The sequence below is a fragment of the Chelmon rostratus genome, chromosome 23 (genome assembly GCF_017976325.1).
Source record: "Chelmon rostratus isolate fCheRos1 chromosome 23, fCheRos1.pri, whole genome shotgun sequence".
Taxonomy (NCBI): domain Eukaryota; kingdom Metazoa; phylum Chordata; class Actinopteri; order Chaetodontiformes; family Chaetodontidae; genus Chelmon; species Chelmon rostratus.
Window position 1 is genome coordinate 7462441 of NC_055680.1, and position 20013 is coordinate 7482453.

The 20013-nt window shown below is 42.7% G+C and overlaps 1 protein-coding gene across 2 annotated transcripts; it reads right to left on the bottom strand.

Annotated features, from left to right (window-relative positions):
- Positions 1-680: 680 nt before the first annotated feature.
- Positions 681-18709, bottom strand: LOC121626945. 2 transcript variants are annotated; one of them, XM_041965701.1, is made up of 11 exons: positions 18645-18709; positions 7171-8633; positions 6303-6532; positions 4770-4978; positions 4340-4500; positions 3952-4055; positions 3596-3656; positions 2864-2952; positions 1985-2107; positions 1551-1651; positions 681-1412 (listed from the first exon to the last, which is right to left on the bottom strand). In XM_041965701.1, the coding sequence occupies exons 2-11, from the start codon at positions 8603-8605 to the stop codon at positions 881-883; spliced, it is 3045 nt and encodes a 1014-aa protein (XP_041821635.1). In that variant the 5' UTR covers positions 8606-8633; positions 18645-18709; the 3' UTR covers positions 681-880. The 2 variants fall into 2 exon arrangements, with proteins under 2 accessions (XP_041821635.1, XP_041821634.1); XM_041965700.1 differs by lacking the exon at positions 18645-18709 and adding an exon at positions 9689-10282.
- Positions 18710-20013: the final 1304 nt, after the last annotated feature.

The window sequence follows — 20013 nt, forward strand, 5'->3', positions numbered from 1 at the left end:
ATTGTAGGTAAATCTGAGGACATATTCTCTGCAGGCAGCATGAAATCAAGACACTGAAATTGAATTAGATAAATAATGACAAACTCTGATGCTGTTTATGGATGGTTTTTAGATGTTTGTCTCTGTTTTTTGCCGTTAAAAATCATCCTTTCATGCGTATTTGCTTCATTTTTGCAGACCTGCTCCCTCACACAGATGCTGTGCACACTGCCCACACAAACACTCATAATGCCTCTTTCCGGGCATCTTCCAGGACACTGTAGTTAACCATCAACAGGTCAATTCTGGGCACCCAAGTACCCAGACAGCTGTAAGAGAGGAGATGGTCTACCAAGGTCAATATTAGCCCATTACGGTGTTATATCAAAACCTTTCAACAAACTGAGTGTGTGTCTGTCTTTGTGTTTGCTCATGTATGTCTGTGTTTGTGAAGGATTCATTTGAAGCTGAATTTTAGACTTTAAGATATTTTTGGAAAATGAGAGTTAAAGGAATAGTTTGATATTTTGGAAAACACACTTATTCGCTTTCTTCGGAAAATTAGGTGAAAAGATTGATATTGCTTTCTGTTACATATGAAGCTATAGTCTGGAAGACAGTTAGCTTAGCTTAGCGCAAAGACAGTAAACAAGGGGAAACAGCTAGCCTGGTCAGAAACATAAAAGGAAACAACCTTAAGGTTAAAATTTTTATTCAAATGCATAAGAAACATTTAAATATGTAACACATTTAATTACATAATTTACAACAAAAACTTACAAAAAATGATGTTTTCTCAGAATGTATTTCAAAAAAAGTTTGAGTTCAGATTTAGTTTGCTTAAACAGTTTGGATGAGTCTTAGATCTCAGTGGTAGTACTGCTTCTGGGAGAGTTAAACATTACTGCCAGTTGAGAGGCTCTTTTCCCCCCACAGTCCCAGCTCCTACATCTTCTTTCCCATCTGTGTTGCAGTAGAAGGTGGCAGGGTCGGGGCCATGTCCAAATGAGCCCCATGATTGGTGGAAAGGTAAGATGGAGGTGGGCTCTCTTTGATTTGAGCCTCCGCCATCAATATTAGTGATTACGTGAGAGTTTGACGCAGCGATGTTGCTATATGTCACCATAGTGCTGGGATCTAGGACACTGGCATTGCTGGGAGCGATGGTGTTGCTATTGGTTACAGAGTTGACGACATTGTCTGCATTGCTGTTGTTACTTGGCATTCCAGGGAGGCCAGAGGAGGAAAAGGTCCGAGCTGGAGCCTGGAGCGGGAGCAGATTACTGCCGGGGGTGGGCATGAGGTTGGTGGGACGACTGAGAGCCAGACGCTGAGTGAGGAGCTGGTGCTGCAGCCGCCTGTCTGTCCAGTCCTCCTGGGGCTGGCGGTGGATCTTCATGTGAGCATTGCGGGACTTGATTTTGTAGAACATTCTGGAGCAAGGAGAGAGGAAATAGAAAGACGGGACTGAAATGAAGACTTGAAAATCGAAACCATCTGTTGGCTTGCCCTGAAGCCAAACATAGGTAGTTTGTGTTGGAGCTCCCCCTAGTATTACTGGTTGTACTTACTTGCCACACAGCTTGCAGGGGAAGAAGCTAGCCAATGAGGGCACAGGAAGCGTCTCCTCCAGTCCAAACTGTCTGTTCACTGGCTGACAGGTGGGCGTCGTCTATGAAAACAGGACCAATCGTAAGCTTCCACACCAAACTCCATATTCTTTCTGACGCCTAGCACATTATTTTGTTGTATTTGTTTTTAGTCTTATCTGTCAGGGATCAGAATGCATGAGGCAGTGGAATGGACAAGTCACCACAGGACAACAACAGGGAAAGAGTGACAGGTAGAAAGGGAGAAAACAAACACAAAAAGGCTGATGTTAAAACGCTAACTAAAAGAAGCCTCAGTGGGCTGCCAGAGTCTCTGGCTCAGCCGGGACATCACAACAAGAGGCACAAAGAACTTAACACTGAACCCCAGACTGCTTCTGTCAGGTGTTTCTTACACTTTTCTGCTCCTCCATCTGTCCATTCCTGTTCTCCTCCTCCTTCTGTTTCTTCTGCTTGTCCTGGAGCTTCTTGGTCAGGTAGAAAAACTCAACACACTGGCACACGGTTTTAGTCCTCACCTGCAACATGCACACACAAACACAAACACAGTGAATACTCAGCACCCAAAAATCAACCTGTGGCTTTTTCCATGTCCGCCTCAGCTCTGCTCCAAATATCATATTAGCCAACATACTTCAGAAAACATAATCAGGCTGACACACTCAGTTCCACTAACACAATTTAAACTGGCATCGCCAATCTTTTTATGAGTCAGTGAGTTTTGGAGAGCTAATTTTGTGAATCTAGTTGCAACATTCAGCCATTGACACTATTGCTGCACTTGCGGTAATCTCACAGATGCATAAGATTGAATCAAGGTAATCAGCAGATGTGGAGTTTAATGACTCTTTGCAAGTGCAGTCAATCAAATTACAGACTACAGATGCAACAGTGACTGTTACCTTCAGGTGACTGTAAAGGGAGTTAATGGGCTGCCAGGGAGGGCTAGCTAATGTGGATTGCAGAAGCTGGTGAAACATGAGGATTTACTCTGGTTTCTTTGCATTTCCATAAGCACAATACAACTAGTTTTGCACAGTTGTTAACCCTGGCTATATGGTTAAATGCTACTGTGTGTTATTTTAATTATCTGATAATAAAACAAAATAAAAAAAGAAATAGCTGCAGAAACTGTTAGAGTTGACACGTGTGTGTAGTTATACTGTGCAAACATGTCACTTTCACGCCAGGGCACACACAGATTGGGGAAGGAAACCACCGAGAGCAAAGGAATGCAGCATAAATAGCAAGCAATGCATGAATAATAGCTGTACCATTTTCTGTATGAGTGAAAACTCTTTTCCGTAAGTTCCCAGAGCTGCGCTGAAGAGACTCTTTTCAGAGTCTGTCCAAGAATCACTACCTACATTGAGAGAGAGGGGAGGGGGCGAGGAGAAAAGAAGGCATGAGAGACAATGAAAAGAAATACGAACAGGTCATCCTGCTACGCATGACTTGCTGCAGTGCCAAATAACACAACCCCTGGAGTGAAATGAGCAGAGTCCTGCAGGAGATGATGACTCTGACGCCACTCTGACTGTCTGCTTTGGGGGGGTCCGGGACATGCAAGGGGTTTTAGACATCTAGATATTATTAAATTGTTGTCAGGCATCCCACCTGACCATTATACAGAACAACGTCTACTCTCTACTTTAAATGCTTCTCGGTGGATATAAAGAGAGAGGGGTGGTGGCCGGAGGTTTGGGCTTCTACAAAGGCTGCTATTGTATGTACAGTGGGACTGTTTGCTCCTTTGCTGAGTCACATTTTGACATGCATCCAACTGTTGACTGTTGTAGGGGAACATTAAACTTCCATTACTGCAAAACTTTTATGTTAGTTTTACTTCCCTTCCTATTTCTGTTGCCATCTGACTTGAATTCACCTCAAAATCGACAATCGAGGTAAAGAGTTATCTGAACATCAGGTGATAGTTCAGAAATGATTCTTTTTCAGGTTTAGGAAAGACAAGAGCTGAGGAGTGAGGTCAAAGGTCAAGAGTTTACCAGAGTAGTGATAGTCTCCTGTTGGCGAGGGCTGTGAGAACAGCAGCATCTCCAGTGTGGCCTGCACAGGAGAGAGGGATGGAGGAGGTAGAGAACAGAAAGATGAGGCATGCAATGGTTCTGAAGAGAATTAGCTGCATATGAATGAGAAAAGGAGAAAAGAAAGAAAGAAAGAAAGAAAGAAAGAAAGAAAGAAAGAAAGAAAAAAAGAAAGAAAGAAATGACAAAGAGAATGAGTAGGTGACTAATCATGCATGGAAGTAAGTCGTGATGGATGGAGGAAAGATGAAAATGATGGACTGAGTGCACAGTAAAAGAGTTAATGAAGAATAAATACAGGAAACAGTCAGTATTACCATTGTGTTCCCCTGGCAGTGGTGCAGACAGTGCAGCGCCAGCTCTGTGTTACTGCCCCCTCCTGGTAAACAGCTGGAACTACACATGGATAACAGCTTCTCCACTATGCATGCGCACACATGCACACACACACACACACACACACACACACACACACACACACACACACACACACACACAATATCAGCAGTTAGCATAATAGGTAGCATAAAGGTACACGGAAGTATTTGATCCATCTTCCAGCTCTTTAGTTTCATCTTCTCTCGTAGCTTTGATCCTTGAACTCATCGGTTGCTTGTAATGCTGACTAAGAAGTGAGAACTCAGTGGCAGTTGGTGTATTTAAAAAATTAGGTGTCAGAGAGCTCTATTCCAGCATGCCATTTACCTTGGCCTTCTAAGCTGGTAGTCTCCTCCAGCTCGTCCCACGGTTTCCAGAGCAGCTGTTCTGGAGGGAGTTCCACCTCTGGTGACCACACCCCCGGCCCATCGCCTCCTACAAAGCATGTAGGAAGCTCTGCCTGGAAATCACGACCCACGTTGATACACCTGGACAGGAGGAAAGGACAAAGGTAATACCTATAAAATACCAAAATATGAATGCCCTCACTGATGGTGCATATCATTTAAACTTTGTATTTTTTTCATTAGAGATTTGCTTAACCAGCATGTATGTTTGAATCTGCATAAAAAAACATACAGTAATAGACAGTCATGGAATGCATTTGTCTTGTAACGTTAATAAATGTTTTTGAACATGTGGATCTACAACAAAAAAACAGTCACTTGTTTCTTGACTCATGGACTCATTTACTTACGGTAACACACCACCCTCAACTTCTTCTTCTTCTCCACAGGCTGTCTCCTCCTCTCTGTGATGGAGAGATGAGAGCGAGGAGTACAGCCCCCTCCCCCTGCGCACAGGATTGAGGAGGGGTCGGGGAGTGTAGTGGCCCCTCTTTTGACCCCTGCTGGAGTGAAGGATGCTGGGAAATGGAGTTCCAGTGTAGACTGGGGAGGCTTGTTGCTGTAAGAACACGAGGAAAACGGATTTACAGTGTGTGACTTGTCCTTTTTGGACGAATGCACAAAAAACAAAGGCACAACTGAAGTTGTAAAAGATGTATCAAGACAGTGACCCAGCATATTTTTTTGGTGGTTTGGAGGAAACTGCACAGGCATCTAAAATGCATTCTGAGCTAAAGTGATTGCAATTTTTTTTATTTATTTTCTGTGTATTTAATACAGAGGTGGCCCATGACATATTTAGCATAGCGTGGAAGCAGGAAAATCAGCTCGCCTCACTCTGTCGAAGGTAAATAATGTTTCTAATGTTCCGCCAACTCCAAATCTGTCTCGTTTACACACTTGTCTAAAAATAAAACCCAGACTAAGACTGTGGTTTTACAAGCAGTAATGCAGCTGGAACATCATTTCTTGACAAACAGCCATTTATGTTTCCACCCACTGCCTCCTCACAGCTTCTCGAGCCGTGTTGCCTCCTCACTACTCCTGGGTTTTGTTGATGGGAGAGTGACGACAATGCTCAAACCTAGCAAACCCACTGCGAAACCGTGGCTTCTGAAATGCAGTGGATGTTAATGAGGAGGTGCTTCAAAAGCACACTGTCTTGTTTTTACATTTTTATTTTCCTCTGGATAAACTCATAAAGCCTGTACTTATACTTTTGTGTACACAGATGGTTTTGGGCTGGATACTTCCTGCAACCAGAGGGTCAAACAGCCAACAGAATAGTGCTTCCTGACCAATAAAGAGAAAGCTAAAAAAGAAAAGCAAGTTGAGAACTAAAGCATGGTCAAGAAAAAAGCAGTAAAGACCCACTGACCGCAGTGCGAGGTGATGAAAGTTTAAGTTTTTCATTTTCTACAGGGCCATGAGCTATTCGCATTGTCAGACATTGTGGGATTCCAGGTGAAGCGGGACTGACTCAAACTTGAAAGAAAAACAAGGGCGAAATTCATCTTGAAACCGATTTGCCGAAAAAATGCAAAAGTGACATAGAGGTGTGACAGGATGTTCAGTGTTAACGTGCAAGCAGTGAATTCCTCTTGCGCTTTCTGGGATCATTCTTCGTTTTGTCTCAGGCCTCCAGGATTGCAGATACAAACAAAAAGGCACAACGAGTGCAGCTTCCGTATTTACACAACGAGCTTGCGAGCGCTGACACGCCCTCAGAATTGTGCTTGGCTGAAATCACAGTCGTGGATGCATAAACACAACAGCTATCACGTTCTTGCTAGAGGAAATACACAAGCATATCTCCTCAAATGTCAAATTGCTTCTTTAATTTGGCTCAAATTGTTTCCTGTGGTAGAAGTGCGGTACTGTACCTGTTGCGGAGATTGGTTCTGATTGGCTGGCCCATTCTTTGCTTTATGGCTCAAAGCGTAGGGGTCTATCTTTTCTGCTGCCTCATAATGTTGGCCGGAAAGATGAGATGGTTGTGCGGGAAGAGGGAAGGAGGGGTGGAGGGATGGAGTGTTGGAGGGACAGAGGGCAGTGGGTGGGTGGAGCGAAGTGAGGAATGCGGATTCTGGAGACTGAAGGATGTTGTGTGAGGCTGGAAAAATGAGAGGTGGGGAGGACAAGAACGGCAGAAAACAGAGAGTCAGAATGTTATGGAGTGCACTGTAAAACTGCTTGATCATTTTGAGTGTGAGACAAAACAAAACTTAAGGTCACCGTTATCTGTGCCAACAGGAAAGTGTTACGCCAGACACTGACACAATCTGTTTATCTGGAAACACGAATCAATTCTTGAGAAAACCTAAATATGAGCGCAAAGTACACGCACAGTAACTCTGGATGTACTGTATGCTGCTTGTCACATGTGAACATTTCATTTTGCACAAACAATACCAAACACGTCTGTTACAAATGGTTTCATACGAGAAAATGTTAAAAAGTGAAAATATAATTTGCATACAGGAAATGGGAAATTTCACATGCTCACCTTTGAAAACCCACATGTCCCGTAAATTTACATGTGGGTATTAACCTGCGGCTTTTTTTGTAAGGGGGGGAAATGAAGCTTACCTAACTTACATTCATGTTTAAGTACTCGAGTCTATCTTGTGGCTTTTTTCTCTCTCAAATTGTTCTCCTCTCTGATAGACCCTTGACAAACTTTCAGTAACTTTATATTCTTCCTCTTACTATCATACTTTCATTCACAAAAATGCACAGACAGCACCTTACCTGTGACGTTGCCGTAGTCACGACTATGAGACGATCTCAGGTTGACCTCGATGCTGCTGGGCTCGCCTGACAACTGTGGAGACCCGTGTGCCATCACTGGAAACTTCCACACCATTCCAGATGAATGGATAGATGGGAGAGTCTGAAGGCGGGAAGTGAAGAACTGGATCGCACCAAGCGAATCTCCCCCTTGGGACACAGAATGTCCGGTGCTGCCAGGTGCACTGGGAGAGTCCATTTTGGAGGGTGAGTGGGACGGAGGAGGTAGAGGTGTGGGAGGAGGACTCAGAACAGAAGACATGAGGTGAGATGATGTGGGAGGAGAGGGCAAAGACACAAGAGAGGGGTGAGTGGGTGAAGAAGACGAGGAGGGAGGGAGGTAAGAGTCTGAATCAAAAGCACAGCTGTGCCTTGACTTGACCAATCCAGAGCCTTCTCCTCTCCCGACTCCAAATTCCCAGATCGGTCTGGAGGAATCCCCTCCAGTATTCATAGGGAACCTTCTCTTTCGCTGGGAGAGGAATGCCTCAGAGAAGGAGTCCAGTTTCTGAATGTACGACCCACTGCTGATGCCGACAGGTGATCTCTGCGGGAGGTACCCTGAGGCCAAGGTGTAGGCGTCCGCCATTCCTCTCCACCTGCCCTCTCCGGTCTGACTCAGGGGGGAGACACTGAGCCACGGTCCTTCCACCTCTGCTGGCTGGAGCTGATCCTCACCTGAGCCACAGCTGGACCCATAATCTTCTTCTCTTCCTAAATAATTATCGCTCACTCTTGAATCGGTCCTGCAATAATCTACACTGCTGTCACTGAAGCTCCCTGCCACACTTCTGTTGTTGGACACAGTTTGTTTAGTCACGTGGTTACTGTTAGCCTCCCTGTTGTAAACTGTTTGGCTTTTAGCTTCATGGCTAACAAGGGCATAATTATTCAAGTTTGCTCTGAGTTTGCCCCTGACTCCTTCTTCATTGCCACAATTCATGGTGTAAAAAACATCACTTGTGTTACTGTAGCAATCACCTTTATTATAAAAATCATCTGCGGTGCTTTCACAACTCTCCCCATCTTCCCAAACTTCCTCTTTTTTGCTACTTTCATACCAATTGTCAGCAAAATGGCTGCCTATCCCGCTTTCTCCATCAAAATGGCCTCCCAAGTTAGCATCTCCATCCAAACTGCTACCACTTGTGTTGAGCAAACCTCTGTCACCTCCGCCGCTCGCTCTCCTTCCCGCCGACGAGGTGCTTGAAATCGTAAAGGAGGTTGTGGATCCTTCCCCTCTTTTTCCATATTGCTCCAGCGGGTCCAGGGCAGGCTGAGAGGTTGGGTGTCCCAGTTCAGGGCTTTGAAGGCTGGGCAAGGTGAGGTGAAAGGATGGGCGGTGACGATGGTGTTGCAGGTTGGGAAAGGATTGGGTGGATGACCGGTTGTCCATGATGGCTCGCTGGGTGTAGCTAGTGTGCCTACAGGAGACAGACAGAAACATAGTGTATGGAGTATGTCACAACATTAGCATTAGCTAGTTTATTAGCTGTTACCAGACATGGTGTCTCCGTAGTATTTAGATTCAGGCTCACAAATTTGACTTGGACATTTATGATCAATGAGATTCGATGACAGTAGTGGGTTACAGTAACCTCATGACTAAGACCAGCAAGTCCAGCAGATGTAAAAACCTGATAGCTGAGGTATCTGTCCTCTACAAACAGGCCTGTAGCTTCTGCTGCCAGAGCTATCAAAGATTTTGACCTATTTCTTTTATCTACGGTGTAAAATTCATATCTCTCCAGCTATCAGAACAGTACAATGGCACATGGTTCGCTAACAGATGCTATCAAAATGAGCTAGCAGGCTAACAAGGCTAGCAAGAGTTCATAATGAGTCTCTAAAGGGTTTGTTTGCACATTAATGTCTGTACTTTACCTAAAATTAATTATACAGGCTATGCAGACTGCCTATGTATAGTAATGGCGCCTTTTTAAAAAATTTCAAATCAGGCTCCGATTAGCAGATTTTAGTATGCTTAATCATGCTAACACAGTCTGTGCCTTGGCTAATGTCGTTTCGCGTCATTCGCCCTTGAAAAACAGGTGAGAGATGACCAGTTGTGATTAGAAACGCACAAAGAAAGATGCACGTGTGCCAAACTGGCGCCACAAGAGAAGGAGACGCTAAAGAAAAGGTGATTTTACAAGGAAATGCAATGCTACGTTAAACATAACCACTGCGAGCTCATACGTGTTAGATAAAACCGTCTTCTTTTCTGTTTTTACTGTGATTGACAATATCTTCTCCCTTATAAAAACAGCGTTTCAGGAGCTTATTAGAAATTCTCTGTAAGCGCAGACATTTGCATTGCAGTAAATCTGTAATCGGCGGTGCTTTTCTGTCTTTCTTGAAACCACATTCTGTTCTAAATAGGACACTGAGTGAGTCAGAAAGAGAAAGAACGAAGGAAGAAGAGATGAAGATACAAGTACGCTGCGTTTTGAGGTTGTTGGGTTTTTTTTTTTTTTACCAGTCCTTGGTGCTTAATTTCCTTTTCACATATGTTCTTCTTCTGTTGTTCATGTTTTCGGGTCCTAGTTGTTCTTCGGATTTTCTTCATCGTTCTCGCTGACTTCTCTTGCTCTTTCGCTCTCCACCGTCTCGAGCGTTTGTCGGATCTTTTCCCCCTTCAGATTTTCAACCTTTCTCTCTCTCTCTCTCTCTCTCTCTCTCTCTCTCTCTCTCTGTATCTATCGGCTGTATATCCTGACAGTGCGCGCGCACACACACACACACACACACACTATATCAGTCACACATAACTCAAGCTAAATGGACACTTGCACACAACCACTGTTACACAGGTCTTTTTCACACTCACACACATTTACTCAGTCAGTTACTCACAGAAACTCACGTACATACGCACACACAAACACACACACACTCTGACTTTCACACTCACACACACTTGCAGGTGTCAGAAGGGACCAGCGGATAGTGATGTTGCCTCTCTGCCTTTTCGTCGTCGTGGTAACCACATCCTGAGGAAACAACGCTGACGGATCTCCCTCCTTTCAGCTATCTTTATCTCTCTGCCCCCCTCCTCCATCTCTCTGTCTCTCTTTCCGTCTCTTTGCCTGTCCTTATCTCTCTCTGTGTCTCGCCGTGCGCCTGACTTTGTTTTCTCTGTCTCTTTCTTGTCCTGCCTTTATTCTTGCTTATTGCTGGCTTTTCATCCCTCTGCTTTCCTCAGTCTGTGCGTCCTCCCTGCTTCTTGGTGTGCATCTTTTCTAATGTCCCACCCCCTTTTTTGCACTCGTTTTTGTAGTTCTTTTTCTGTAGTTCCTTTTTTCAAGGCATTCATGCTAAGGATGATTTACTACTCAACACTCAAGGATGTGCACAAAATGCATTCAATCTTTGAAAAACACTTATCAGACAGGCTGTGTGTATAAAGTGATACTTTGCTTGACCTTAGTAAAGTTTTTTGACTGCATATAAATGCAAGGGTTAAAGATATGTGTCTTTCAGTATGTGTGAACGTACATGCATACATCTTTGTCTGGCTCCACACAGTGCATTTTGTAAGTGTGTGTGTCTGCGCGTGTGTGACAGAGAGGGAAAGAGAGTGTGTGTGTGTGTGCAGAGGCAGTAGCTTAGATGTTTACCAGATCAAGATTCTCCAGCAGAGTCAGCTGACAGGAAATGAGAGAGAATGAAACAGGAAGGAAGACGGCGACAAACGATGAGGTTCAGGGAACCCTCTAAACACCCTGCAGCCCCACCTACTCACCCACCCACTCACCCACCACACACACATGCACACAGAGCAGGTACCTTTACCGTGCCGATACGCTGTTTCGACCTTCGTTATGTCATATAACCTTAAAACGCCTCCTCACACACGCACACGTAACCTCAAACACAACCGCTGACAGGTCCGCAAGTCCCAGGACAACTTCAATAACTTCTGCAACACACACACACACACGTACACAAAAGCCTGTCATGTACAGTCAAGACAGTTAATGATCAAGCAGTTTAAACAAAATAAGTGATGCTAAATAGAATTGAACACGAATTCTGCAGCAGCATCCAGCTTGCTAAAATACTCCATTACTGTCAGAGTAGAAGTCCAATAGACATTTGAGCAGCTGTCAGTGAGGTCCCAGAGAACCTCATTTTAACCTTCCAATCAAATTCTTTCCAGAGCTCGCTGTGACTTCTACGACATATGTTTTCCAAGGCGTCATCGTCCGCTATTCAGCTCCAGGTCCTATTGTCCTTTCACATGTGTTATCAATCTGACATGTCTAACATTAGCTTTTTGCAAATATGGTGTACTTGTTTTGTTGTTGCAGGGTGTATTATGCATGTTTTGTGATGTAGTATCGAATTTGTTGCTATCTATTTGGACTGAGGTTCAGACTTTCAGTGTGTTTCTGATCCATACTTTTATTATTTTAACTTTTTTCTCCAAGTCTGTTGACTGATGCTTAGTTTTCTGATAAAAATGTAACGTTAATTTTCACGGAGCTATGAAAGCCTTGTGGAGTCAGTGCTAAACTTGCCAGCAGATTGCTTCCTATTCAAGCGGCCCGTTTCATCAGATTTGTAACATGAGACCATTTTCTTCTCGGCGCATCTCACTCATCAAAACAAACACCATGCTTGCAGCGCATGCATTCGCATGCGAGACAGTAACAAATGTATGTGCAATTTGCGATTGACAAACATGACACTGCTGCCGTTTGCCATCTGTGTGCAAGCAGCGTGATGGATTCCCGTTTGGATGATCAGTTTTACCGTGTTTCAAACACAATACTGTGACAGATCACTGACTGGTAATAGTAAGTGCCTTCGTCACATTCCAGAGAGTGGACAAAGAGAGAGTGAGCAAAGGAGCATAAGTGTGTGTGCCTGTGTGTTTTCAAGAGAGTCGGTGTGTGTGTGTAGGTGATCATGTTAATGCTGAGGTCACTTATACAGTGTGACTACATCTCATAGCTGGAAACCTCAGCATTAACATTCATAATGGATAATAATGTGGTAAAGGCACAACGTGTCTGACACAATAACCTCAATATTAGCATATGTGATCACTTTGGTAATCTATTATTGATGTATAATATCATGTTATAGGCTGGAAGAGATTATCTCACAACATTACATTTAATTAATGTATAAACAGATTTAGTTTTAAATCTGAAGGTTTCCTTGGCAATGCAAAGAGCTGCTGTAATAAAAAACACTCTGTAACATAATTATAAGACATATTATCAGTGTCAGTATATGAGTCATGATTACATTGCTGTGGGTAGAAACCAGGCAGACGATTTCCTGCAATTCTCTATCCTTACACCTGCAGCCAAACAACATGCAGTTGACTGACAGCTAGGAGTGTGACTTTGCTGCTGCAGAGTCAACCAAAATTAGTCGGATTCCTGAAAAATGTACACTTGAAGGGCATTAACACATAGGGATTACTTTGTTGAATTCAACATGTCGAGTTAAAAAACCTCCTCAAAAGGTGTATTTTAGGATAACATGATCTCCTTTCAAGATATCCGTTATTTAATTGAAGGGAAGAAAAGCCTTCCCGAAAACTGATACATGACTAAATGAAAAGAGAAAAGAATAAAATATTTTCTGGGATAAAACCCTTCAAATGGATTCTTGCAAAGCTTCATTCTGCACTTCAATAAAGTGATAAGTTTAGCCTTCAGTAGCTTGGACTGAAATTACAGTGGTACTATTTAAAACTCGGCACGTCTGGCCTTCTTTATGCCGCTGATTCCGACATGGTCGTCTCCTGTGTGTAAGCATACATTCATACATTCCTGTTTGCATGCGCACGTAACCTTGAGAAAACAGCCGAATAAAAAAAAAATGTGTGAATGAAAGGATGTGAGAGGATGGAAGGGGCGTGCGGAGGAGTGTGTACGGGGGAAACGCTTCTCTAGTTTTCTCTCAAATTCGGCATAAAAACCAGTGGGAGCAGAGGAGGGGGAAAGAGACGCACTTCTGGACTTTTTCTCTCAACTCTTTGTTTTCCCCGAGCCTGCCTTCCGATGCTGAGAGAAGACGCGATGACTGGCGGGAACAGCGCGACGGAGAAATTAAACCACCGAGTCACATGAATCGCTGTGTCGCTAAACAGGCCGCTAGCTGGAAGATAGCCTTGTCGACCACCAGCAGTTAAACGGTTATGCCGAGGTGTTTGCGGAATCACATCAATCCCCCTCAACAACCTTGATGCTAACATTCAGATTCTAGTTTTAAACAACTTTATTGTCTGTCACATAATAACGGTCTTAGATTAATGGCTCACAACAAAGAAACAAACAAACAGGGGAGTGTAATAGACAGCGAAATAAAATCATGACGGTGTATAAAAAATCCTGAACACACAGAAGTGAAACTGCTACCAAGGTGCTCTTCGCACAAGAAGTGGGTGAAAGAGAATTTTGTTCAAAAAAAGTCATCTTTTCCTTTAACGCCTTTCTATACATACGTCTGTGCAGAAAAATTTTAATTTCTGCGTCTGATCTATGTTGTTTTGCTTGTCGCATGAAATTTAGGATCAATATTTCAGCTGTATACACATGCAAACATAAGATGCACACCAGAGTTTCACAGCTTTGCTGTCGGGACCCCAGGCAGGTTTGCACGATATGCAAAAGGAGTTGCAGATGTATTTTAACTCAAATATAATGTGGTTGGAAATATAGCACATTTTGCTTTTGATGCATTTGGTGCTCTTACGAAAGATTAAATGTGGGCCTGATACAACTTGAAGCACTTCTGCATGTAATACAAGATCAGAGGCCAGAAAGTGTTCAGAGACCCCGCTGTGCACGTATGTGACTGCAACGAAACACACTTGTAAAGACTGCAGTGGGCTTTCATGTAAAATAAACCATCTCAGTTTGCCCCACAGGAGGAGCCACCTAAGTGTCCATTAAATGATCGAATATAATAACTACAGCACAGTGGGTCAAATCTTTTTGTTTCACAATATGTGGTCCCACAGTGGACTTTCTGTGATGTCATCAATTTCACATAATAGGCCTTCGTTTATCAATGCACTTGCTAAAATTAGCCAAAATTTGGGAATGCATCCAGAAGCCAACTTTTCAAGAGCCCAGAAAGTTATCAAGCTTCCAACATCAAATTTCCTGCAGCATCGCACCTGTATAGATGCACAAATTAATGGAAACCGTATGATCATGTCCACCTACTGTATTCGGTTAAAGTCCGTAATTCAATCGTGATTAAGTCTGATCACACACAAAGCCGCAAAACACGTAACACTGCTGGTACGGTATTATACTGCTTATATGATCCCGTCATTGTATTTTCCTCGTACAAAAAATACCAACCATTCTAAATTATAGCTGTAAAGGTCTGAATTCTGGCAATTATTCAAATAAAAGGTCACAGAGGTCAACGAAAGGTGAACTGAAAGAAGTAATCAGCACATTTTTTGAATATATTAACAGCTCAGCATTAGAGGGGTCCTCCTTTTCTTTAAGCTATCACAGCATTCAACCTAATGATGGACACGCAGCATTACAAATATCTAATAAAATACCTGACTGCGTATTTTTGAGCTTGTAAAGACATATTTACCATATTGCAATAAATGCTGAATTGAACACAGCTCAACTGTCATTAACATGATTAAACCAGACTGCCCTCCATTTTTGGATTCTTCAGTCTATTTGTTCTCCTTATAAAGAACACCAGTGTCAGCGATGAGCCGTTATTTAATCATATTTTTAAACATAAACCCAAACCACTTCTCACAGTCCAGGATATTTGAAAGCGTCATGTTTCTGAGAGCAAAAAAAGGGAGTTGCACAGGTCCTAATTTATGCTATCATTACTAGTATTTTTACAGTGGGGCCATCCCATAATCATAACCAATTTTCACGTGAGGATCAATATAATTTTACTGTATTTTAATTCTAAATGACAGCGACGCAAAACCTGCAGATGAACTGACACTAAAGTCTCCTGATGAACAGGTTTTAAAGGCCGTGAACCAATCAACAAACTGCCAAAATATTCTGGAAATTTTGCTTAATGTGAAATAGTTCTTCCTTCCAAAGGCTCTGCAACAGACCAATGTGTTAGTTCTTTGAAGGATTTGTTTTGTTAATGGCCTAATCATATGATGATCAGCCAAGTCACTCCTGAAAACTGGTAGTGATCAGGCAGTGGTCACTGCAATTATTAAATAGGATCAACAGTGAGGAGGCGAAAGACCCTCGGTCTGCACGCTGCTAACGGGATGGATGGATTTCATTATTCCATTGGATGATGGATTACGGTTATCCTCTGCATGACTGGACCACGCTACACTCCAGTTTTCCCGCTGTTAGATTAGACAGCAACTTCAACTTTGACAAACTATAATAACAAAATGCAGTAATATAGAAAATATGAGAAAGTCAAATAGGAAAAAATATTAGGTAACTATCAAGTTGACTGTTTCGTATTTTTTATTGATTTAAAATTACACAGAATGTAATTAGGATTTTTGACACTGATCAAAAGAAAAAAACTTATGTATTACAGAAAGATAAGTGCAAATGTAAAGCACAAAGATTTAACAAATATTTACATCCTTTCCTTTGGCGCACGTAATTCATCACTGATGCAGCCGATTGATTAGCAGTCGCACAGTAATTTGAATGGCGATCCTCTGTTTGTAGTGAAGGGATTTTAGATTACACACACTCGATTTCCTTGCAAAAACTGCAATATTAAGATAAAGGAATTTGTAGGCTAATCAGCAATGACGTTAGAAAGAATTACCAATCATTTCAAGGCCCTGAGTATGCGATGACTGCACATCCTCAGAAACTGAACGTCTGCATGAGAAGGTAAGCACAGAGGGAGGCCAGTAAGAGCCCTACAGCAATGTGAGGGAGCTACTGGTTTCCATGGTTGAGAAGGGGCAACGACAACCATTTTCCGGATGCCTCGCTGGCAGCAGCTTTATGGCAAAGCAAAAACCATTGTTGAAAAAATGTCATATGACATCTGAGCTAGTGTTCGTCAAAAAGGCAAACCAAGTGGGCAGAGGTTTTATGGCCTGATGGGGCTAAAATTCAGCTTTCCGGCCATCACACTAAACTTGAGACACTGTGCACCAGCAGAAACACACCTTTCCCACTCTGAGTGTGAGGTAGCGGCATCATGCAGTGGGCATGCTTATCTGCAGCAAGCCACAAAAAGCTGCCGAAACATAGCCAAAGCTGCACAAAGAAGATGAAAAATAATATACTAATATCACACAGGGGCTAAGTCAAAATACTGCTCCGAGACCAGTCCAGGATATGTGGCAGGATGTTAAATTGCTGGACCAAAAGGACCATGGCCCCCAGACAGAGCTTGAGGACTTTTGTAAAGAAGAATGGGGAAAGACTGCAGCGTCAAGATGTTTAAAGTTGATCCACAAAGACTTACGTCTGTTAGTGCTGCCAGAGGCGCCTGTACTGCTTGAGGCACTACTCGAGGGGGGTGAACTGTTATGCATTGATTTAGTTCGTGTTTTAGCCTGTTGGGGTGTGTTGAATACTTACAGGCTTTGCACTGTATTTCAGGGGCCCAGTCACTTAATATGACAATAAACAGTTGAGCATTTCTTTGAATCTTCCTTGATCATGATGCAGCTCTGGATACAACTAAAATGCTCTGCAACCCATTACAATCTTCTTCCGTTTCCTCATTTCACCCCTTCTTCCAGACAGAGCGTGGAAGCCCGTGCACAAAGCTAAGAAAGCCATTTAAAGATGAATACCGCTGCGAAGAACACCACTCAATTTCTGGTTCCTCGCGCATTGATTTTCACGCCGAGCAGCGAAAATGTTGAATGCAGATGTTTTTTTCGTTTTGCCTTCACCAGGCACGGACGCTGAAGTTTGACTTCATAGGGCGGAACACAAAAGTGTCTGTTGCCCCCATTCTGTCTGCAGATGTCAAAGGAGGTCACAAAATCAAAGGGGGTCAAAAATAGCAGCAACAATACAAAGCATTCTTCTTCAGTTTAGACAGACTTGGTATCATGCAAGCTTCAACATGACATGCGCCAACACGTCTGGAAAGTAGTTCAAACAAAAACTGACCATTAGAACCTTGAGTGCAACACATGAACTGCTGAGTGTAGATTCACACTTTTATCAAAGCTGATTAAAAATAATAATTTCAATATGTTTAACTCCGGGGGTAAAGTGAGGCCCAGCTTTGTCTTGTCGTGATATCTTTACAAATCTTTTACAAAGTTCACAGTGAACAAAGCATGCGGTTTAGAGCCTCTCTGCTTAAGAGCTTGTTTGGTATACACACCAACATGTTGCGGGTAACAACACTGAAATGCTACAAGTGATGTTGAGGCTCAGGGCTCAGCATTGTACAGTCTGTCACGATAGCAAGACGCCTGATTTAAGTCTTGCAATATGCATCTGTATATCTTATGAATCAGACTTTATTAGGCGTTCACAAAGGAGCACAGTTTCGAATCAAAAGTATACTTTCATGTGAACGATTTGCTAGATTTCAATCCTACAGTCCATGTGATGGATGATTGCATGGACAATGCTCACAACGCCATCTGCATGCTCAGCAATCCTGCGGCTTTGAATCACATGAAAGTTAGACTGTAAGTTCGACCTGCTCCTCAACAGCAGTGCTTGGCAGACAGACGTTCTTTTACATTTTCATCTGTCCACAAGTCATACAGCGTAAAATGTTGTGGATCTCTTCCTGATTTGTGCACAATGCACATCTCAACCCTCTAATTTCAAAATGCATCTCCACCCTCGTGACCTGAACAGGGCAGCTCCCTGAATTTGAGCTGGATTTATGGTAACACTTTATATTAAGGTTACAGCTACTTATTAGTGTGCATTTTAGCACCATATTGGCTCTGAATGAAGCATTATAGAGCTCTAATTAATGCCTTATTCTGCATAAACATATTCTACGACTGCTAGGCCATTTTTATGGTTTCATAGCAATAACCGCCTAATTACTGCTTATTCATAGTAACAGGGACGCTGGTGTACATGAATTACGATCTTAATAACCAAACCCTTAAAACCCTGACCCCCAAAGTAAGGAATTAATAAATACTTTATAATGGCTAATAAAGAGCCAATATGCTACAATATACGTGCTAATAAGCAGCTAGTTAAGAGTGAATATGTGTGCCTCAATATAAAAAGCTACCAGGTTTATCTACATTTACATGCTGGTATCCAAAGTGATGTTGAACATTTTACTGGCTATGTTATTAAAAAATTAACTAACTTAGCTATAAGTTTAAAAAATAAGGCCCAGGCCAGAAGGTGTGTTTTAGTTGTGTGAGGGTAAGCTAATAATGCTAACGTTGGTTTAACTCATTCTGAAAACCACCTCCCCCATGGTGTGCTTCAACCAAAACAAAATAAGCAAGAATAAAAAGGAGTTCTTACCTGTTAAGTTGTCATCACTGTTCGTTGAGAGATGTGCCAGTGGCAGTGAAATGCATGTGTGTATGGTCTGCTGGTAGGTAGACATGTGTGTGAGAAAGGGGGAGGAGAGAGTGACGACAAACAAGACACACACAGAGAGATTTAGTTTCACCAGAGATGATCGGCCGCTCTCGATCTTTCAGTTGATTTTTCAGCCTTTCATCCACCTTGTCATAATGCCACTATGTGTGTGTGTGTGTGTGTATGTGTGTGTGTGTGTGAATGTGTCGAGCTGTGTCATAATGATGCTGGAAACAAGAGAAAAACACCCTAGTGTGTGGCTTCAGCCTCTCTCTCACACACACACACATACATGCACACATACACACACTTTCAGTGTGAGTCAGTGTTTTTTCTCACCCCTCATATCCCTCATTTTCTCTTATGGTCTCTTTTGGTCTGTTGGTTTTTAAAGGGCCACACACACACACACACACACACACACATACACCTTAATGTTACACACACATTGTAAAGCTAATGTATACAGCACATCACTCACGCACATATGTATGCACCGTAAATTCAGCTTCGGTGCAGATATTTGCATTTTTGTCTTTTCGCCCCTGTAGCTTTTGGGGAAAGTTAAAGAAGTTTGACGCTTATTCTCTTACTCGCCGTGAGTTACATGACACAATCAATACCATTTTTCGTGGTATAGTACGGCAAATGTGCAGCTACAGCCGGCAGCTTGTTAGCTTAGCACAGCACAAAGACTGGAAGTATGGGGAGTCAGCTAGCCTGTCTCTGTCCAAAGGTCGCCAAAAACCGCCTGTGAAACCATAACTTGTGTTTTTTTTCATGTCATTTTTTGTACAATTACTCAGTTAGTGAGCCTCAGAGGTTCTAGCAGGCAAATGTTGTTGTTCCCTGTGGACAAAAACTAGCTGTTTCCCCATTTTCAGCCTTTATGCTAAGCTAAAGATATCGCTTTGTCATGCTAAGCTCCTCATCTATTTCTCAGCAAGCAGGCAAACGTGTATTTCCCCAAAATGACAAAATATTTCTTTGTCTAGAAGCAGAGGCACATTTTAGTACATTTTAAGATAAACATACCTCGAGTTCAGGCTTCACGGTTAGCTAATGGAGAAGGAGTTAGCAAGAGAGGTAATGTTAGACGTTCAGGAGAGAAGGAACAGAGAGAGGAAAGGAGAGAGGGTTTGAGGAAAGGAAAGAATGGAAGGAAGGCGGACAAAAGTGGGGTTAAAAGGGTTTTGTATGAATTTAACAAACGAGACATGATTTGTTAATTAGGGAGCCTTAGAGCTGATGGTAGCAGGTGCTACCTGTAGGCAGAGCCAGGCTAGCAATTTCCAGTCGTCATGCTAAG